Here is a 23,558-nt window from a genome sequence, read left to right as displayed (position 1 = left end):
TTCTTTAGCTCGCCCAAGAAAACAAGTCAGCTTTAAACACAGCATGTGAGTCTGAGTCAGGCGAGTACTTCAGCAAAGACAGTTTACCTAAGCACCTTTTTCTTCTCTGTTAGCTTCTCTATTTCATTTGTCAGATTCACTCAGCTTGGATGCCAGTGTTGTCTATCAGCTTTAAGACTGGGGAGATAAACAGTGGGCTGCAGTGGAGTGTGGACTGAAAGAGGCTGATCTTAAGGCTAGGTTACAGGCCAGAGTGGGCTTAATGTACCCTTTATAAACTCACATAACAGAGCTCATATATATTCACGCTTTTTCAGACAAATTTTGCAATTGACGATGAGACAGATGAGACAGGAACTGTCAAGCTGTTAAGTTTTTAAAAAAAGTTTAAATGTTGTTTTAAAAAGAAAATCTAATAAAGTACATCATCACTTTTGTACTGTGCTGACATTATTCTGAACATGTTGTACAGTCTAAAGTACATGCTATGGCGTTGTCCTATTGGATGTCCATTATGAATAGATGTGCCTCTTTTGGCAGGCACGCCACAACCTTTTTTATTCAATTGACAACCATGGAAGGCCATCCAAGGTTCGAGCGTCTTTACTCAGAAGACAACGTCACAGTGGAAAGAGCCTCGAGTTTCACTTGCTGCTAGTGGAGAGAATTGCAGGACAGGCTCGTGAGGAGATGCTGCCTCCCAGCTGCTTGTCTCTAGCCTCCTCTTAGAGCAGCTCCAGAGCTCTGCTCAAGAAAAGGCTCTATCAATAATTCAGTACAGCGATCAGGACCTCTACAATGGAGATGATCAAAGTTTTGGCTTAGCTCTGGCAGAAGCAGCCTGATAGAATTTCCCCTGCTTAGATAGCTTTGCATTGACCATATGGACATGATAATTACCAGTGGGATGAAGCAGCAACCGCTTGATCACCAGCCCAAAAATCACACAACACCTTAATTAGTTTGCGTTGCTCCAAAGCCCTGCTTGGGCTAATTCGGTGCTGTGATGATCTTTTTAAAGAGCTACATAAGAAATTAATCAATTGTACATTTCACATTACTATTCTAGCAAAGAATCCAGGCTAGACTATATTCTGGACAGTATTGTAAATAAGGCTGTAAATTCATCTGTGTTTTTTGTTCTGCTTATTTATAGTCTGCTCAATTAAGATATGTAGATATGCCTGGATAGTGATATGCAGAGCCTGGCCATGCCTGTTACACAACTTGAAGGCTTAGGGAGGTACAATAGTGTTCTGTCATTTAAAATTGTTTCACTGGAGAATTTTAGGCCACTGATGTTGTCTTAGTATTTTTATAGAGCACAAATGATTTCATTCATTTCAATAAGGTACAGAAATAGCAGAATACTGAAGTGTTTCAAGTTCACTTCAGCTGATCTTTAATAAGGTTTTTCAAAACTTTATAAAAAATACACTTAACCCTTTGTGCTCATTATGAGTAATGGGGAAAGTTTAATAGTAACTATTTGCCACAAAAATGCATAATTTTGTAAACTCTGGAATATTTTTGGAACACTGTTTTATTAACCTCAGTGTGGTGTTAAAGAATCTGTTTATGGTAAGGAAATGACAAGAAGTCAGGTTGACAGGCCTGGAGTGAGACAGTTAAATGCCCCTTGCTGCTTTGGATAATTAATAAATAAAGCACCAGGGGAGCCCTGCCATGCCTTCCTGTATGACAGGGGCTGTCTCCAGTGCGCTAAAGCATTAAATGACCAATTTCTGTCAGACTAACTTCCACTACGCACTCTCTCTCCCTTTCTTCCTCTTTCTCTGTGCCTCCCTCCTCCCGCTCTCATTCCCTTTTCCAAAGTAAGCCACTTTGCTCTTCGCAGCGAGTTTTTCAGCGACTGATGGCTCTAGTTCATTTCTGCTGAATTAATTGGTCCCTGAATGAATTCTGTTGACAGGGCAATTCATCATGTGTTTGGCCTGACAGTGACTGGGTGCTGGGGAAGGGTAGGGGGTAGAGAGAAAGATAGAGAGAGAGGGAGTCTGACTGGGGAGCCAGGGAGAGGTTGGGGTTAGGGAAGAAGGGAAAGAAGGGTTTGCACTTCTGCTGTATCTCGACTTCACTCTTCTATTTTTTTTCTCTCCATTTGTAATCCATATAAGGCATAATGATCTTCAGTGAGCAGACATGATTATTGTAAATGATATATAAGTGTAAAGGGGATGACACATCAGAAAATAATTTGCCAAATCACACCTTTAGGGTCCCTGGTTTGATCTTGAGTTCATATGTCTGTAAAGAATTTTTCCCAAAAGGGTTTCTTCTGAGTTCTCCAGTTTTTTCTCACTTTCTAGAAACAAGCTGGTAGTGGATTAACTAAGCTAAATTGCCCAAAGATGTGGATGTATGTGCATAATGAACAATGGAGGACTGGATTGCCATATATTGTCTCCGCATGTCAGGGGTATTGCTGAATTGAAAAAGAAACATCCAAACAACCAAACAAACCCCTTTTTTCAAATCCATCTTTGATAATATGATTTGTGCTGCTGCCTTCTTATGTGACATAAGGTGGGGTGCTTGGCCCTTAATTACATGATGTGCCGCACAATAGCCATTAGGCGCAATCATTTAGCTGCTGAAAGAAAATGGGTTTTGTCTGCCAATGGAAGTGGCCAGATTTGGCAGTGATAAGGCACCAGGTCTCAGATCAAGCCAGATTTGATAATGTTCCTGTGCTAATAATATAACTAATAAAACCACCCCATTGTTTAGAGCCAGAACTGAACTCTGCAACGCCTCAGCACCACCCAAGCTGATCTTTTTACACTGTTAAGTCAATCAATGCTCGCTCATTAGGAAGCTCACCAACTTATGTAACTGTCTCCTGGATGGGCTCACACAGCTCAGCTAAAAATGACCTCATAATTACAGAGCAGCCATCAGCAGAGACTTTCAGCTTCACTGACATCACGCTCCAAACAGTGGGGAGGCAGACAAAAAGTGGAGCTTACTATTAATTTATAGCCTACACTGCCACACCTAATTAAATACAATACTCTGACAAAAGGCAAAATTAGTTACAACTAATGGGAATAGCAGTGTGCAAAAAGCACCATTTTGTTTTTTCTAAATAAAATGTAATTGTTGATGATAATCTTATGATTTGAGAAACAGAAAATGTATATATATATTAAATGTTATTTTTATTGAATGTTAATATATAAAAATGTTTATAAAAGAAGTAAAGATAGTAACATATTGCATAACAGATTGACAAAACTCAGTTAAAAAAAAATTGAATGCTGTCAGTTTTCACAGAAGTAGTAACAGAAACAAGTGTGACAGTGAACATCTCCAGAAAAAGGGTGGCAGACTATCCAAGGTGCAAATCTAATAATAATAATAATAATAATAATAATAATAATATAATTGTTTCTCCTGTACGATTATTTATCTATTATAATTATAATTATAATTATAATTATTATTATTATTATTATTATTATTAGCCTGCAAAATAGTGTAATAATGATGTAATATGTTTTGTTTATGGTATTTTGTTTGTAGTAAAATTAAGAGAAGGACATTTGAGAAATGATTTTATACATAGTATGTGATGTAAGATACTGTAACCATTAAGATAATAATAATAATAATAATAATAATTAATAATAACTTGTATAATATACATACAGTATATCTGCAAACAGTGTTTATTTAATTATATATTTATTATTTATTGTCTATATTTATTACATTAATGTGTTTATTATTTATGAGTATGCTTCAGTTTATAAACATTATACTCAATATTTTGTAAACAATATATAAAAGCTATTTATGTACAATGTGACTTTTTTCACATTATAAACATTATACTCATTACAATGGCAATATTTATATTGAATAAAAATCATGATGAACAAATTCATTACTAGACCGCACCTAAAATTTCATAATTAGCATTGTCCCTAATGAGGTGGATTTGATTGGCAGCCCTGGGTTGGCCTTTCCCCTCCCCAGCATCAAACATGACACTGATGATGATGATGAGCATGTATGCAGTTGACAGGACTTGCTGCTAAATGTTGTCCACTGCCACTCCTCTGAAAGCCGTCCTCTCTTTGAGGTTAAAGCTCGTGACAGTTTCAGATGCTCACTCTATGTTAAACGTTCATTGACCGGCCCTGTTTTTTTTTGCTGTGTAAGAAATAACGTGTCATCAAATCTTTATCATGTACAGACATTTACATAAAATGTACATGGACACATTTTCCATGCTATTACCATTTCTGATCATGCTTGGTAAGGCTTTAGGTGGTGTCATGCTGCCTTGTCAACTGGTAGGTGGTGTGTATAAATTGGGTAAGTTATTCAACTATAATAAGTGTTGTGCATTTACTGTATTTGTTAAAAATGTTGAACACTGATTTATTGATTTATTGTGCTAAAATATTGACCTTTTAATTACAGTTCTTCCTAGGTCTTGTTGTGCTAATATGTGTTAGCAAACAAAACATATTTTTAATTAATTTGAATAGTTCGTAGTTTAACAATATTAAATGCAAATTGGCAGCATTTCTAACCAAGTTAGACAGATTTTAGCCAACTTAGTAAATGTAAGTAACATGATGTTAAACAAAAAAACCAAATGCAGCATGTTTGAAAGAGTTGCAGAGTTACTGGTGGAATTAGGTAAAACACTGGGTAACTAGGAGTTAGTGTTGGAGAGTAAGTGTGTGTGGAGCTGTTTGTCGAAGCGCAGCACTACAGGGCTTGGGCCTCCTGACTGGGTTTGAGGAGCCTGCAGGATGACAGGTGCTTTTTGTAATGCCTTGCTGATGAGAGCCAATCAGCTGATTCCATTCGGCTAAAACCCCCCACCCCCTTCCCTCCCTTGTTGTCATCTGGCATGCTAAAGTGAAGATGAGCCTGATTGACAGATGCATTCAGGTTCACAGTTTATTGGTTTCAGCAAAAGAGGCAGATATGCCAATTTAGACAGGGTAGTGAGAGAAAAAAAAGTTTCCATCTAAATGGAATAATTTTACCACTGGGAATTCTCAGCTGGGGGAAGAGCGGAGGCGAGGCTTCTTTTCCTTATTTTAACAAGGCCTGAATGACAAACATATATACGACAGTAAGAGGCTGACAGAACACCAGCTTTTGATGCTTCACAGGGGATCCATGAAATAAACAAAAGGCAGGGCAATTGAATTACAGCAGGGTGAGACTGTCTGCCTAGACGAGAGGAGCAAGCAGTGGTCTGCTGCAGAGGAAACTCGAAACATCATTACATTTTGTTCTCTCTCTCTCTCTCTCTCTCTCTCTCTCTCTCTCTCTTTACACTGTTTCTCATTTATTCAGTACATTTGCATGAAGGTTTTTTGTGTAATATATAAAAATAATAATAAATACTCCTAATACAAGAAATGGCCGGCCCTGTGTGCTTGATTTCTTTCTTTCTTACTTTCTTTCTTACTCTCACATTATGTATACTAGTAATGTACATGTACATTCTGAAATTTAAAAGCTATATTATGCAAAAATAAATTTCCACTCAAGTGTTGACATACAAAAATTTATTCTCATGTGCACAAAAAAAGGATTCAGACAGAAGTGGATCTGAGCAACGATTGAGGCCACATGGCTTCAGTTATAGGTTTCCATCAGAAATTGTAATGTCCATGATGCATCATCTTAACAACAGTAGAAACACCATGCCCTCTGCCTGGCTCTGCTGATGCAGATCTTTTCTGTCTTTAAAAAAGGCAACAAAAAAAATATTGGGTGCAATGAATAGGACAAAAATGTTTTCATTCTAAGTGAAATGAAATTTTTTTTAATTGTAACATTCACAATTTTATTTGTATTCGCTATTGTCTCTGTTGCCATAATGTTATGTGTTTTAGTGTCTCTGTGTATGTATGTGTATATTAGATTCTGTGTGTGTATTCTCCATGCTGCTATGACATAGTCACCTCCAGGTCAATGAGCTCAAATATGTTGAATCACAGGCTGTACTTTGCTGCATTTTAAACCACAAAGCAAAGATCATAGTTGGACATCTTGTGGAAAAACGGCCCACAAAACCAGGCATATATAAATAAACCGTAACTGTATTTTGTACAGGGTCAGCATTAATAAGAGATGGATGGATCATCTGGAATTAGATGGAAAATTAAACACAGAAGTAAAAGAGAATACAGAAAGCCATTTACTTCATTTGCATAGCGACTTAAAAAAATATGAACAAGTCAGGAAAAACTGAACCAAACATACAACCAGTCATACATGTGATGGGTAGCATTTGAAACCCACAGTAATAATTGACAGGTTTAAGTTTTTTTGTTGCACTTTTGTTCCAAGCACAACACCTAAGACACAAATGTATGTAATCTTTTTTTTTTCCTTTCAATTTGCATATCTACAAATGAAATCAGTAAATTACTACGATACTGCAATGGTCAGATGTAGATGATCTTATATACACTGAAGAATTGTCTTCACATTATACACAAATTCTACAAAGCAGCAATTTTGTTGCAAATGACGACATTAACTAACGGAATACACCTCTGTGTGTGTGTGTGTATGTGTGTGTGTGTGTGTGTGTGTGTGTGTGTGTGTGTGTGTATATTTTTGTGTGTGTACACTGTAATGTGCATTTGATGGAGCTTGGTGTTTTGTTTAACATTACCACATAGAATCAGTGTTGACTACTATTAAAACATAATACTGCTTTAATAATGCATACAGATACTGCAAATAAAATATTAAATATCAAACTAAATCTTTGGCAAATGTGGTAAAAGTACATTCACTTTACATTTTCAGGAGATGATGGAATGGATGTTTTTCTCTTTTCCACGGATTTTAAATCTCTTATCTAGAAACATTGTTCTAGAACACAATAGCTGTCTTATTTGCATATCTACCTCTCAGGACTGGAGCCAGTTTTCACCCAAAACTTTGTTGTAAGGCAGCTCTAGGACCTTATGTTGACATTAGAGTAGAGATCAATGTTCTGCTAAACATGATCAGTAGGTTTAAAAAAAAAAAAAAAAAAAAACAGTTATAAAAAATAATTTAATTGTGACTGTTTAGTACAGATGGCAATGGCCCAGTAATATGACAAAAGAGCAGACGATTGCTTTGTTTTAACATTCATAAAACATGAACATAATAAACACAATAAACAGGTTACATGAGTTGAAGCAATAGTTAAAGGTGTCAGAATGTTTTCTGTTTTGTCCAGTATAGAATGGATTTTTTTATATTTTTACACACCATTGGACATATTTTGCTTGCTCATGGACCTCATTAGTAACTTTTTTTTGTAATTAAATAGTGCAAAAAGGAGCAAAGCATGATGTTGGTTATGATGTAGCACCTGAACAGAAGCCTGTCATAATCTTTGATATGAAACAAAAAATGAGAAATTGTAACAAAAAAAAAAACCCTGTAAAAATCTGAACTCAAGAAATTAATTTATTTTCAGGCCATTTTTTACCGTTTTTATTCTTACTATTCAGCCTTTTTTTTTTTTTTTTTTTTTTTACAAATGATTGTGTTTCACAGAACATGATGTAAGCCTTTTTATACTGTCACAAACATTATTAAACTGGTCTTTATGATAGAGGGCTTTTGAGCTGATGCGTTCATCCACAAAGCTCTTCTTGCTGCACCTCTTGCCTAACTAATCTGTCCATGAGAGGTTTAGACACTGGCAAAGGACAATCCAAAATGTTACAGTATGTAAAGGAATGCAATGACTGATGGAAAAAAAAAGAAACAAAAAAACATCAACATAAAAAAAATCACATGTTAACATTGTATTTTTCACACGGTTCGCCTTGTTTTATATTTTATAATATATATATAGATTTTGTATAATCTTTCAGAGTCTTTATGGAAATTTTACAGTCATTCTTCAGAGAGTTGAAAAACAGGGGGCTCAGACGTCGATGATTGAAGTGGTGGCGGTGGTGTTGGTGGTGGGGGGGAATGTGGCTGGGCATAGAATAAATGCAGGAGGGAAATTCACGGCTGCTTGACCCTCCTTATCTCAGTCTGACCCTGCAAAGATGGTGGGAGCCACGCTGAATGGCCACGCTGGACCGTAACACTGTTCACACTGGTGCGATACGTTGGTCATGGTTGTGTTGTTTTAGAGTGACGTGGTTGCCATGGTAACTAGTGGCGGTCATAGGCAGTGGCAGCAGTGGGAGGGGCCGAGCCCCGGGACGCGGCACTATAATAATAAGGGGAACCTGGAAGTTAACAGAAGAACGGACCGTTTGAAAACAACCAATGCAAAGTACAGGCCCACTCTAAAAGCAGGAGAAAATACAGTTTCACTTTAAATCAAAATCAGGACAGTGACACTTTTTAGTTAGCTTTTCTCTTTTGTATCTACAGGAAATAACTTCAGTTACAAAGTAGATGCTAATCTCTGAATTAAAAATGTACCCAAGACAACATCTGCTTACATTATGGAATAATCCAACCCACTTTTACAAATCCGCAGTTCTATCTGAAATAAGTAGTGTTAATACTCACTTAATAGTGCAGGGTTGCTGAACCTCCAAGCTTCATTGTAGGTTGTGTATTGTGGATGGGAGTAAGGATTTCCTGAAAAATCACTTCCTATAAAACCAAGAAAAAAAAAAACAGTCTAAAGCAGATCTTATTAACTGCACCAAATGGTTTGCCCCTACCATTTTAGTCTTTCCTACTTCTGACTTTTCCATAGTTCTAATCGTCTTCTATATTTTGCAGATTCTTTCTTTAATTGTGCCTTTCCTCCAGCTTTTCAAAAACTTTGACTTCCAAAAGATCCTCAATGTTGACTAATTTTTGTTCTCACTCGTTATATAGCTTAAACTTTTGGAGAGCAGTGGCGAGTGTGTCAGTGAGCAATGCTGTTGGTCCCCACGTTTCTTTCTTTTATGAGACAATAAAAGCTGGGGTTTATATGAAGCTGGTGAGGAATGGCTTTTGCTTTAACAGTGTTTTGGGGTCTGTCACTAAATCTTAGTTGTTCTGGGAGCAGATAAATAGGAGAGCACATTAAACCCATGGCTCCTGGATTTAAGAGGATTCCTCTATGTGTGTGACCAGTGAAAATGAATCTTTGATGAAGACATTTTTGATGTGCCTATAAAGATATGTTTGCCCAACAAATGAATTCTGTCACTGAATTAAATTTGTCCTGCAAAATGTATTCATGTTTGCAGGCTCGGCAATCCCACCGAGACTGAATCGGGCTGAAGCACTCAACAGTGACCGTAGCAAGAATCCTTTTGTGTTTGATGTAAAATATTTGTCTTTAATGTTTTGCTCACTGTGCAGATGTCTTTGAAGATGCTGTGAGACAGATTTTTCAGCCGGTCCTATGCTTTATTCCTATGCTTCGGATAAAGTGTGAAAACAATGTTTTTTTTCCATTTTTTAAGGATATGTAGATGAGCTCTGTCTGGCCTGGATGAGCTCTTGTACTGGAAAGAATAGATGTTTTGATATGTGTATGCTTGTATGTGTGTTTGTGTGTGCTGTTTGGGGAGAGGGCACAACTCTGTTGCCAGATTGCATCCTGTCCTGGTGGCTGGCAGTGAAACCCAAGCTGGGTCCCTGAGAGAGATAGTGATTTAAATATTTACAGGCCTTCCTGCCCGCTGTTTTGTGACCCTTAACTGTTTGCTGTGAACCTGAACTGCAGGTTAAGTAGAGGGGGAAAGAGATACGCTCTGCAGCACTGTAGGCTGGGGCAAGAGAGCCCTGTTTATCGATGGTCCGTGAGAACACGAGGGGGGGTGAGGCAGGTAATGAGCATTGGAACCCATGTGGAGCTGAGAGGAACTGTCTTATATCCTATGCCTTGATCGCATATTGAGTAGTGCTAATTTGCTCCTGCGCATCCAATAAGCTGCCTGATGCTTGCTCACAGGTCAATTGTCTGTCCTTATTGTTGCTACTCACTAAATGGCTATACCGCCTTATACCCACTGTACTTATCATTGTTAGCGTTATTCTATCAATACTAGTGTTCAGTATAATTTTTACCTGACACATTCATTTAGTTGTCAGCCTCAGCAGAATTTTAAAAGTAAGGCTATCAAACATTTCTTTAAGAACTTTATATTGGTTTGGAATAAACTGGTTTGCTGAAGTCAATTGGTGAGGACTACTGACTGAAAATATTATGAGCTCACTTAAACTTAACAGCCTCATAAAACCAGTAATATGACTTACCAGGAACCATTCCAGCAAGTGTTGAAGTGGGGTAGCTGCCTTGCCCGGTGGGGGGGACGTGAGGGGGGTAACCTGGGAGAGTAGTGCTTGCCATGTCTCGACCTGAAAGAAAAGTGGTAAAGAATGTAAGAGCAGTTCTGAGACCATGCCAGATATATTTTTTGTGTTCTTTACAAGGAAAATACAATTGCTGGCTGATATAGGCTTGGGGAAAGGCACAGGGATGTGTGAACTGCATAGTATTCACAGTAAAGTTTATGGTGCATAAAATAAACTGGAAAAGTGCCCTAAGCATTAAAGAGTGATAAAGTAACACACTGGCAAGATATGTGACCTTAAGCACAATAATAATAACAATAATATTACTTTCAATCATGTTGTAGCAGTTCACCTTCTTTTACACAATGTCAGTATCTCTAATCACCAATGATGTTACATTGTGAATCTCATCACTTATCAAAGAGAGTGCCAACAAACCAGCCACAGATTATTAGAATGATTGGGATGACAAAGAAGAAGACTACATAGTTCAAAACTCATTACTGGTAAACCATGCTGTGGTCAAGTCATCTAATCTCCAATAACATTCAAAAACTGCTTACACGGCAGAACGCAAAAGCACCTCAATGGCTCATCTGAGCCTTCAAATTCACACGTTCACAGAGCAACACTCACTCAGTTTTTTCTCATGCTGAAGTGACCTGGATGAACAGTATCAAGCCCTGTTATTTGTCAGAGCCTTTTTCGCATAGGACAGCTGAAGATTAGAAACGCACTTGGCCTCCACATTCAATGTGTAATTGGGGGTTATGCAAGTTCTCCCAGCAATAATGCTAGTTGTACGACATGAAGACCTTAGCATGAGGACCAATGATATTATTATTCTATATCATGGTATACAATATTATAAGAACACATTTCCTCAGACTCAGCTGTAATTAGAAAATAGGAGTCTAAATTCAAAAATACTGACAATATATGTTGTAGGAATGTACCACAGAAAATAATTGTATTAATTTAATACAAATGATGATGTGATTGGATTTCATTCTGTTTAATATCAATCAAGGTGTTATAACCAGTAACACTGAGTATGAGACTATGTTGGCGAATGCATTCTATAAAGACTGCTTCTGTGTAAATAATACTAATCATATTTAAACAATTATATAGTTATATTTTTAATTATAATAATAAAAAAAAAATCAAATATGAGCATGATTTCCTGCTTATAGACTGACACAGTTATTGACTGACTGCTAATGACATGTATTTCATTAGTAGTAATTGAACACTACTATGTGATTCCTCATTAGAGTTCCTGATGTAAAATGACTATACACTGCTATACAAATAATCACAGTTGTCTAGGTTGGTTGTAGAGAGTGTGTAGAATAAATCAGCTACAAATTTAAAGATCCTGTGGGCAAATCCTAATCAGAACATTGTAATTACAATAATGACCAGGATACAGGGGAGCAGCCTTCAGAGTGAAGCAAATGTAGTGAAATTAACCTAATGATCATTCATGCTCTCTTTTTAGCACTGTCTCCCCGAGAAACAAGGTGCTCCGACCATAAAGAAAATGAGAAGATCAGATCAGATTGAAATTCCAAACTCTTTGAGAGCAGAGTCACTTAAAGCTGCATACTAAATTCAGCACAGCCTCAGGCATTGGAATCTAGTCGTTCAGTGTGCACTAAAATCATGAGGGATGGATAGACTGAGCAATCCAAAATGCAATGAAGCACTAAAAACAAGTCTAAACAATGTCTATTATTATTGCTGGTGGTGGTGGTTTAGATTATTGAATCGCTTTAACCTTTTGTTGGTATTTGTTATATGAAGATCATGGAAGGTATCGCTCTCTCTCTCTCTCTCTCTCTCTCTCTCTCTCTCTCTCTCTCTCTCTCTCTCTCTCTCTCTCTCTCTCTCAGACACACACACACACACACACACACACACACACACACACACACAGACACATGCATAGAATATTTGGTAATGTACGTAATCTAAAGCCAGATGTGAAAGTCTATCTTTAGACTTTCCCAGCATAAAAAAATACATTATATAAAACCATTTATGTTTTATGGTCGCAAGTAGCTCTGGGCTAGAGTAGGACAGTAGCTGTCTCCCCCAAACCAGCACAAGGTACAACGATGTTTTTCTTTGTTTTTTCCTCTTTTGCTCCCATGGGGTTGTACCTGCTATAATAGGCTGGCTTGCATACTGGCTGTAGCTGGGGCCATGGTGGCCATAGGCACCATAACACGGGGTGGAGGTGTCTACTGACACACCAGGCTGGAAGGGTAACAGTTCCGCTAGCCCCGAGGCTGCAAGTGAAGAGGGGGTGAAAGGAGCCAGTGAAGCCTCGTGCGGCTCTTGCTTAACACACACCGTGGAGGAATGGGATTCTGCCAGGTGAAGAAACAAAAACCATACACACAATCAGACAATGCTCAGGCACACCCATGCACAAAAAAAAGTATGACAGATGATAAGAATAGGAGCACTCATTCAAAACCAAAAAAAAAAAAAAAAAAAGATGAGGGTTTTTGGGGGTTACTATGATGATTGTATGTAACATGAAAAAATCACAAAACTTATGATGTCTTTGACATTCCTGTCTCAAGCTACAGTAGAGGTACTGAAATTAAGTTTAAATACCTATATCCTGATATTAATTGTGATAAAATGTGAAAAAATTTTTTTTTGCTTATGGTCAACTATGACTCTGTGTGTGTGTGTGTGTGTGTGTGTGTGTGTGTGTGTGTGTGACTGAGTGCTCGGAGGGTGGGGGGGGTATAAGATGGCAGGCAAGCATGTAAAGGACACGCACTGTATAAGACACAGTTCACTGTAACACTGTGTAGTTGCGACTGATCCACACATGATCACCCTGGCGATACCTTAAACACACATTGTTAACCGAGTAGAATCTAATGTGGTCATCTCTTGCACCCTGTGAGTGTAAATCCCAGAGCGTAAAGAGCTTTCTTTGCTTTAAAGCGTCAGCTGTATCTTCTCAGCCAAAACCCATGGGCTTTTTCTTTGAGTCGAATGCAAAGTGTCAGGTTAGAGATAACTCCTCTTTCCAGCACAGATGTGGTGCATTTTTTGTGCAATAGCAAATGCATAGAATATATTTGAAGAAAAAAGCCCAGTAATAAATCTAAGCAACTAAAATTATTATAGAGCAAATTTTTACAAATTAGTCATCACTGGAATTCAGATTGCTGGCAGTTCTTTTGGGCGAATATGAGCTGTCTGTATATACTGTAGCTCAAAAAAAATAATGCCAACATCTAACACTAATCCTCCCAGATCAATCAGATACAAATTTTGAAAGATATTTCCCCATGGTTTAGTGGTGGGAAAATAGACAGATTTCTCCAAATCAAAACAAATACTTTTATTCGAAACATCAAAATTATTACCTACTGTTTGATGAGACCTAAATCTTTCTCATTCACCATGGTGGATTTGCTCCTGCAACTTACACATTCTTTCCCTTTCTCTCTTTCCCCCTTTCTCTTTTTCTCTCTTACTCATCTTCTTTAACATCCTCCTCTGTTTATTGGCCTGGCCTGTTGGGAGGGCTCTCACAGCTCCATGATAGCCTCATTAGCTGCTTCCCAACTATTGTTGTTTTACAACCAAGCTATGTGCACAGAATCCCTCATTAAGATAAAGTCTCCTTTATGTCAGATGCAACTCTGATAACCCTTTTAGACCTTACTCTAGGTCTAATAAGGTAATGTAACTGGCCCATTTCCCACACAAATCAATGGCAGATTCTCTTGTTTTGAGGGGGTCTAACTTAACAGTGACATCTGCATACAGTACCTGAATAATAAACATTGTTGTTTTTTTTTTTTAACTAAAGAACTAGAAAATTTTGTTCTTGTTCACACAAAAGGGGTCAAGAGGAGGTATAAAAATAAACAGCTCTAATGACTATATTTTACGGAACGTAATATTGGTCATAAAGCTTGACTTTTAAGACAAAAACCATAGAGGCCAACAAACAAGAGGGAAAGCAAAGCTTGAATGGGGAATTAGACCTCCTGTTTTCATACACTGTGCACCCCTGTTGGCAGACAAACAAGGGCACTGAGCTACACTGACCCAGGCTTAGTGTTCGAGATCAGTGAACTTTGAAACTAATCAGAAGTGCTGTTGCTTATTGTCCTGTGGACGAGCGAGGCCTGCAAAAGGGAAGGCTGTCAGCCTCCTGATTACTGAGATAGGAGATAAACACATGTCTACGCTGAGGTTCTCTCTCAGCAAAACACATCACATCAGCTCCAGCTATAGAGTTTTCTATTTCTGTCTCTCTCCATTGTATGGTTTCACATGGGTACAGATGACGATGGGAGGAGCAGGGGATGACTTTTCTTTTCCTTTCTTTTCTTTTTTTTCTTTTTGAATTCAGCATTTACAGCAAAATCACCTGCACTGATGCCTTTAGCGGATTTAATATATTATATTTCATGACAGGGACACCTTCTTGTTTGCAACAACAATAATAACTCCAAAAATCAATTCATTTATTAATTTTTGTACTCGCTTGATCATGGTCAGGGTCACTGTGGATCCAGGGCTTATAAAGAGAACACTGGGCATGAAGTGGCAATATGTAAGAAAGAATTATTGCGAATCACCAAAAATAAAATTAAAACACCTTAATCAACTTAAAACAATGTTAGGTAAGGTCAATTAAAGTTTACTTCCAACCTATGTGTTAAAAGTCATTGGTTATCAGATGTGTGCTCAAAGGTTAGTGTGCCACTGTAAGGATGAAATAAGCATTAATTTGGGCTGCCGGGCCTGGCGGGCCTATGCTGAGCTGAGACACAGGTAGTTTGTCACAGGGCCACATATGAGGTGCCTGAGCTTAGCTGGCTGCCTGTTGTTTTCTGCTCACTGGAGAATACCAAGCCACACTTTAAAAATGGCTCTCTGGCGGATATATTTCAGCCGAAGCTCATCAGCAGCATAGGCCAGCACAAAGCAGCCTTTTCTTTCTCTCAGTCTACGTATGCTGCTTTTTCTTCTAACTTTTCCTTCTCCTACCCCATTGCTTTTTCTTTTCTTTTCCTTTCTTTTCTTTTTTCTTTTGAATTCAGCATTTACAGCAAAATCACCTGCACTGATGCCTTTAGCGGATTTAATATATTATATTTCATGACAGGGACACCTTCTTGTTTGCAACAACAATAATAACTCCAAAAATCAATTCATTTATTAATTTTTGTACTCGCTTGATCATGGTCAGGGTCACTGTGGATCCAGGGCTTATAAAGAGAACACTGGGCATGAAGTGGCAATATGTAAGAAAGAATTATTGCGAATCACCAAAAATAAAATTAAAACACCTTAATCAACTTAAAACAATGTTAGGTAAGGTCAATTAAAGTTTACTTCCAACCTATGTGTTAAAAGTCATTGGTTATCAGATGTGTGCTCAAAGGTTAGTGTGCCACTGTAAGGATGAAATAAGCATTAATTTGGGCTGCCGGGCCTGGCGGGCCTATGCTGAGCTGAGACACAGGTAGTTTGTCACAGGGCCACATATGAGGTGCCTGAGCTTAGCTGGCTGCCTGTTGTTTTCTGCTCACTGGAGAATACCAAGCCACACTTTAAAAATGGCTCTCTGGCGGATATATTTCAGCCGAAGCTCATCAGCAGCATAGGCCAGCACAAAGCAGCCTTTTCTTTCTCTCAGTCTACGTATGCTGCTTTTTCTTCTAACTTTTCCTTCTCCTACCCCATTGCTTTTTCTTTTCTTTTTTTCCTTTCTTTTTTTTTTTTAAACCAGAGCCTCCAGACATGGAGCTCTGTTGCTTTCAGGCGCAGCCCTCACCCCCACCTCCTCCTCCTAGAATCTCTCTGAAGAGATTTGGAACAAGGGAGATCCCTTCAGCACCTGCTCAGGTTTTCAGTGGGTCAGAGGGGTGCCCATTTATTCAGTGCCATCCCACTGGCACCAGGAAGACTTCCATTATATGCCTCTGCAGGGAGGGCGCTTAAGAATGTGCACTGGCTATTCATTCCAGAGGTATGTGCAAAACGGCCTTTATATAAGACAAGTTATATCTGGAAAGCATCCAAATTCTTTTTCCAAACTTGGAATAAATCATGCCTTTGTTTTTTTCCACCCTTACTGTTAATGCATGAGTATTGGAATGAGACTGACTCATATAGGTAAGCCTCTTGGACACTGATAAGAAAGGGAAAATATTACAAAAGCAATATATTTTACATAATCATAACCAGGTATTTATTAAAGTGATATTTAAAGGATTATCTAAGTTCTTGTGAAAATGTGAAAATGTTCTGTGGCTAAGCACAGGCCTACTTGAGTTTACATGTTTTTGTACATATGCCCATTTTCATTGGGTGAACCATGTTACTAAAACTGCCGTTAAAAGTGGACATTACATTGTTTTTAAAACTTTGACTTCACAAAAAATAATTCAGTTCCATAACAGGGCTTCTAGGCTTTTTCAGACACACAAACAACAGTGCTTATTCCTAGCAGTAATAGGATAAAAAGCAAACAGGAAGGAGCCGTGTCTTCTACGTCCTGTGCTCTTGAAATTCCAATTTCTGTTTTGTAATGAAGAGTTCATTAATCATTCATCTTTAATAGATTATGCAAATCTCATGACATAAAATCAACATGATCAATGACAGCATGAATTTTAATTAGTTCAGGAAAACATTGCAGCGAATAGCCATAATCTGCAGCTCTATCCAATGGCAGGGAGTCATTTATTCTAAATTGGCTCTCAGTGTAAATGCAGGGGATAATTTAGCACCTCTTTTAACTTAGTCCTGATACCCATTTCCAGAGTTTATCACATGCTAGAACATTCAGTTATTGCATATAAGGCTACATGCTCAGCACTGCATTATAAATTGAGTTATTACTGCTAAAAGTCATAAAAAAATACTATGTGCAACATTTAATGATCAAGTCTTTTCCAGTAAAGATGTAGTAGTGAAAATAACTACAATGTCATTTCATATCAGAGAATACACATAACTGTTTTGAATTCTGGCAACGTTTAATATTTTGTTTAACTGTATGAAAAAAAACGTTACACTGCATGAATGTAATTATATACTTTTGTCTTTAATTATGAAGAAGCATGTATAAGGGGATGTTTGTTTGGTAAAGTGTAAGGTGGTCTGCTCCGAGGCCCCCTGTGGAGTCACATCCCAGGTGCAAGAAAGGCCACCTGCCATGAGGGTGCTTCCCAGACCGAGACTGCTTTCATACAAAGGACAAAAACACACCTTTCTTCTCCAGGGGCCCAACTTTCTGGAGGGAATCCTACCTCCCACATATTACCGAGACGCAAAAAGCCCTTTCTTTTCACATAACCCTGGCTATCATTTGAGAAGGGACATAGCTATTTTCAATCATCCTGTCCTACGCCCACACAGAACTCATTGGCTTTGATGGCTCCTGCATAATTATGTGAATTTTATTAAAAGCTCAACATATTAATCTCAGCACGACAGTTGGCTATCAGTAAACTTAACCTTCTCCGAGGTAATAACAGCAGCTACAATGAAACAATATTTCAATTAGTCGGCCTGACATTATCCACTACATATTATAAGACAAGAGGGAGGATGGGGAGATATCGTTGCAGCATTAGATAGCAAAACACAGAGTCCTTTTCCAAACCAGGAATCTTTAAAAAAGTCTAAATAGAACCATCTTTACATAAACATGCTTTTACAGAATTGCTAATTTTCATGCTCCATTCCTCAGAAAGAAAAGATAGATGCCAGTCACTGCATGGTGACGTACCTGACAATGTCAGTCAGCACTCCAATCATCAAGTCGAATATTCCCACTCTGTAATGCCTGTAACATCACCTGTCTGTGCTGAGAGGTATTCTGTCACACTGTCAGTCAGAGCAGGTCACACTAATCTGACCACTTTAGATAGAAACACCAGATTCACAGAGCCCAAGCCCAACTTGTAAAGCTCACCTTACCGCTCAACGCATATCAGAAAAGAAGGACAATGAGCCAGCTCTGCAGGATGAACTAGGACAGTTAACCCAGCTATCTTACCTGTCACTACTGGGTAGCTCTGGGAAACACTGGAGCCCAGTTCGGAGCTGGCGCTGGTGGATAGGCTGGGCTTGACCTCGTCCAGTCCTGGGTTCAGTGCTGGTAGTGAGTATTCATTTGCCTGCCGAATAGGGGACCATTTTTAAACAGGTGCACAGTAGTGCTCAATACTTTAGTTTTTATTAAGAGTTGTTTAGTTGTCAAACTGCTAAAGCATTTAAGCTACCAGTCACAATATTTAGTCTAGCAATTTCCAAGATGTTTAAAAACATTTTATGCACCACCAGAGGGAGAACGGAAACATTTAAGTTAAGCTACCTACTGCTCAACTGGCCAACTTTATAAAATGAGCATCTGAAATTCTGTAATATCTCCCACCTACTCATAGAAAGGAAACAAGATTGTAAAGGTCTGTGTGTGTATTTTGGTGGGAGGCCATGTGCATGGTGAGTGCATACATTAGGTTTTTGAACAGGGCTGAGAGTAGGATTTGGAGAAGCTTGAAAGGCAGGGCTGTCAGCTGCCTCTTTGTGCTTGACTGCAACCATCCCCATGACCAGCCAAGGGAAGAGCTTTGTTAGATTACCAACATGTGGCCCCATTTCTAGAGCCACAAGCAACCGTTGTAATTGTTGTCTTTGGAATATGAAATGATGACACAAAGATTTATAAGTGAGAACAATTAAAAGATTTGAGAGCACAATACATGCATGTTCTAGTGTGTTTTTGCATACAATCATCTTTACGTGTATATTTATTGCTCATTCATGAAATCAATCTGTTTTTCTGCTGGGACAATAATTTGCATGAAATGCCCAGATTTGTCTGCTGTTTAGGTTGGCTCTGACCACATAATATAAGCTATATCATTATCATCTGTTTATGAAAAAATCTTGTTATGAGACACCTCAGTGCCTGCTTTAGACTAGAATGCTTTTATCAAACATCTATGACAATGAAATGAGACTTCCGGCTCCTGTGTTCATTTTGTGTTCTGGGTGTGTGTTTGTGTATGTGTGTGTCTGTGTGTTTCAATGTGTTCGTGCATCTGTGCATCTCAATGGGACTGTGTCCCAAAGGGGCATGCCGTGACCCCAGTCTTGTCTGTCTCAATCCCAGATAAACTCTAATTGTCTGATACAACTGTTCACTAGGCCAGTGGCGGATGTTCCTCTCTATTCGGCCTGGCCTCAGATGCACAACGGCCATTTTATCATGCAGATAGGAGCAGGTTGGGCGTGGGGCAACTGAAGAGCCATCTGAAAAGGATGACCAAATGGCTGGCAGAAGTGTAGGAGGGGTGAATCCATTGACTTCAGTATTTCCAAAATGGCTTTTTAATGCCTTGCTTCAGACCCCCATACATTGGCTAATAGCTTCACCCTTTTCAAGAAGGCCAGAAAGAGACCAATAAAAGGGAATGTGGTCTGATTAATGTTATATTGAATTAAAAGGGATTTTCTGGACTGTTCCAGGCGCTGTTTTTTGCTCACACTTAACCTCTTTCTTTGCTATTTTTATACCTTTTTTGGTTCTCTTTAAGACTGAAAGTCATTTTCAATTCGTTTTGGTATTGATCTTCCAATAGAAATCAGTTTTGTAATTAGCTGCAAATTAGGCCCAGTACTTCGGGTGAGGGCTGTCCCCCTGATTTATCACCAGTGTAATTCACCACGATTGGAGAGAAATTAAAATGAACTCAATTAAGGCCACTGCATTTGCTTTATAGGCATCCATTCGGAGTTTCAAGGGAAAAATGAATAGTTGCTTGTTGTTTAATAGTCTATTGAAAGTAAATAAAGATTAAGTCTAAGATGGCTGTATATAAAAGGATATAAAAGGATTTGACCCTAATAATATTTTAGCTAAGCTTAAACTGTATTTCTGTCTGTATATGGGATTGTTGAACTTTGTTGTACTTAGGCTCAAATGAGTTTAAAATGAACTGAAAATAATTATATGCAGTATGAAGAGATATTTAAAGTTTAAATTTTAAATTGTATTCTTTTAGTAATACATTGTGCTTTTATGTTAAAATGTAAGAATCTCTTTTTACCTGTACGATGTATCAAAATTAGCAAGAAAATAATGTAATCAGTTCACAATAGAAGATTTACCCAGGAAGCTCTCCTTGAAGTTATAAAAATACTGAGATGTTTCTAAATAAAAACAGGTGAAATTTTTCTTTTTATAAATATATGCATAAGCAGCTTATTAACACTATTTATATTTGTTAAACAAATTTTCATCCGTAAGCTTTTATTTAAATGTCTTTTTAATAAATTAGCTTTTTAGTTTTTAGTTTTTTTCCCAGCCATGTAGATAATGAATTAGTGCTAGTTGAATGTGATAAGAATACAGTTGTTTATTTTTGGCCAATAGGGTTATGGGTTTGTTTTATATTAGTGAGTAATCATATGTATATATATAAGGTAGACAGGAATCTGTTTCTCTGAGTGGTTTATGCATTTTCAGCAACTTAGTTGGCAGTAGATTTATGAGGGCAAATTTTGTAAGAAGTGCTCAGTTTGGTGGAAATCGGTTATAAATCATTTTTTATAAGTTTATTATTCAAGCCCTCAAATCAGTTGGCTGATAAAATAAGGAATTTACTAATTTAGCAATCACTATTAATTTTGGAGATGAACTAGAAACATCAGATTGATATTGGAACAGTTATGCATTTTACAGAAGGTTGTTGCATGAAAGTTATGTTAATTTTAGTTAACATTATGCATCATGGCTTGAAATAAAAGATGCAATATAATCTAAAAATGTTTGTGTTGCATTGTCCTTTGGATCAAACTTTCATGATTGTATGTAGTTTATGAACTACAACAAACCAGCCATTGGCGTGCTTAAATAAAAAATACAAATATGAAATATAAGTTTGTTAGAGATATTTTCAGCTAGCTGTGTTGTTACTAACCTGCTCTGGCTTGATGTGCTCTGATGTTGGGAAGACGTCAGGGTACGATGGCCGCTCAAACACCCGGTCCAGAGCCTCCAGCTGCTGCTGAGTGAAGGCATCAGCCCTCAGGTGCTTTCGTAAACTCTCCACACTACCCTGAGAATCACTGTTTGGGCCAGAGCCATCTGAGCCATCTATGAGAGAAGAGAGAGACAAGGCCACATGCTAGTAGGAGTCATTATGGCCCTATTTCTCTTCGAAGAAGACCCCCAACCCCTTCCCCCTTCCTCACAGCTCACGATAGTGCATCTCTCAGCACCAGCAGTGAGAGTGGGGATGAATGATTGGTGTATATCAGTTCAAATTCAGTCAGCACTGGCCTCAAACAGATCCTAATAGCTGTGGAAAGGCAGCATGAGGGGGGAAGGGGAGAGGGGGACGAGAGTCTAAGATTGAAGGAGAGGCAAAAGAAAAATGGGAGGAGAGAAAGAGAGAGTTTTTCTTCTCTTCCACCTTCACCTCCCCTTCCTGGTCCAGCATCAGCACCATCATCATCATGTGGTAGGCCTACAGTAATTGATGGATTACCTTCAGTGAAAAACATGTTGGAAAGACCAAGCTTTTAGTATGAGCTGTAGCAATAAGCGGGTGGAGGGAGACTGTTCTCATTCTGCGACGGGTGGAAATTGAGTGCTATTATTTAAAGGCACAATTTCCTTTAGAATGTAATGCTGCTTTCACTTTCAGATTGCTTTTCCCTGGAAAAAATGGGAGGCCAGCTACAGCCTGAATACAATTACACTGCTTGACTTCTAGCTTATGCATTTCCATCAGATACACTGTCTATAAACAAATGAACAGTTTCCCTTTGCCTTCTGACCTTATCACCTTACTAAAAGTACCTTACTGGCTTTCCTCCCACTTTGTTTTGCTTCTGAAAATCTCCAGCAAACCTGTCTGCCATGCCGGTAGCCAGCCAAGCTCCCAGCCCCTGACTTTAGCTCCCTTACAAATCTGTCATTCTAAATTTGCAGCAGATTATGTTCTCTCCTCGGCGTGAGTGTGGTGATATATGATATGCAAGGCCCCTATTGATTGCCTGATCTGGTGGCAAGAGGGAGGCGAAATGAACTTGAAATGAACATCATGCCTCAACTCATTGTGCGTATAATACTCTACTTAATCCCACATTTTTCTGTGCTATGGAATTCAATTGATCAATCATGTTCCACTGATAGTACCATTTCAGAGGTGTTATTGCCATTCTACCCGGCAGCTTGACCTTTTTTCAATGGCTGAAGCCACGGGATGAACCTGACTTTCAGAAAGAAATGGATCCATAGAGAGCTGTGATAGAGAGCTCTCTGGATGTGTGTGTGTCGTATTCTTTGTGTGAAGTAACATCTAGAATGAAGCAATATATTTCTCCCTCCTATTAATCCCTATTGTGTCATGTATTGTTTTTGCATTGCTTTTTTTCCTGGCATTATTTGAATCATTCCATATTTGAGGTCAAGCATTTCTTATGGACCTTTCCCCCGGGGCCTTTTCATATGACCGTGTGTTGTTGGTTTATAAAACTCAATTGTTCTCTTTGGTACAGAAGAAAATAGAGTCATTAATTACTTTCTATCAGCTAGCCTAAGTGCAAACTCCGATCAATAAGCAAGCGTGTGTCATTCACTGTGGTAAAGCATGCTTCCCATACTCAAAAGCCCAAAAGGTGCAGCACTGCTGGTGGACACAGGGGACACTACTGCTGCTCGAACTGAGGGGGGGTGGGCTGTGCTGCGCTGCGCTGCGCTACATTATAATATTTAGAGGAGATCTGAGCTACACCAAGGTTACATCAGCTATTTGTGTTTGTACATGATATTGATTTAGTGTTCTCCTTCCACCTTACCATATAAAGAATGAAAAGTGTAATAATGGGTACAAGTTCTAACTTCTAAGGAACTGCATATGAGACAGTCACATCGAGAGGAATTCATTATGTCAGTTGTTTGCTTATTACCCTGTGGTTGTTCCACATTGATCACATTTGGACACTTTCTTTTTGTTTTGACATCGTCTTACATTAGCACTCTGGTGCTATGGGACTGCGGCACTGTCAGATCGGATAACCGGAGTCCATAAACCACTACTCTCTAGGGCTTCCTCCTCCGCAGGGCCTAATTCAGATAAAATTGAAGTATAAGACATCTAGGTTTTCTTGGGCTTGAAAAAATAGACAACAAACCTCTTAAAATATGTTTTTGATGATCTTGTTTCATTATTTTTTATTTTTTTATAATTCAGAGTTTACCAGTTTAG

The 23,558-nt window shown here is 38.4% G+C and overlaps 1 protein-coding gene across 6 annotated transcripts in view; it reads right to left on the bottom strand.

Annotated features, from left to right (window-relative positions):
- Positions 1–5,546: 5,546 nt before the first annotated feature.
- Positions 5,547–23,558, bottom strand: part of pax2a (paired box 2a) — a 34,162-nt gene continuing 16,150 nt past the window's right edge. For 5 of the 6 annotated variants that reach the window (XM_046874947.1, XM_046874939.1, XM_046874957.1 and 2 more), the window contains 5 exons: positions 21,264–21,439; positions 18,335–18,455; positions 10,234–10,335; positions 8,542–8,628; positions 5,547–8,252 (listed from right to left, as the gene is read on the bottom strand). In XM_046874947.1, coding sequence (XP_046730903.1) covers positions 8,176–8,252; positions 8,542–8,628; positions 10,234–10,335; positions 18,335–18,455; positions 21,264–21,439 — 563 coding nt within the window. In that variant the 3' untranslated portion in view covers positions 5,547–8,175. The remainder of the gene's footprint in view (positions 8,253–8,541; positions 8,629–10,233; positions 10,336–18,334; positions 18,456–21,263; positions 21,440–23,558) is intronic. The other variant, XM_046874987.1, reaches the window with a different exon arrangement.

The sequence above is a fragment of the Silurus meridionalis genome, chromosome 2, assembly GCF_014805685.1.
Source record: "Silurus meridionalis isolate SWU-2019-XX chromosome 2, ASM1480568v1, whole genome shotgun sequence".
NCBI lineage: Eukaryota > Metazoa > Chordata > Actinopteri > Siluriformes > Siluridae > Silurus > Silurus meridionalis.
This window is presented reverse-complemented; position numbering and strand designations above follow the sequence as displayed.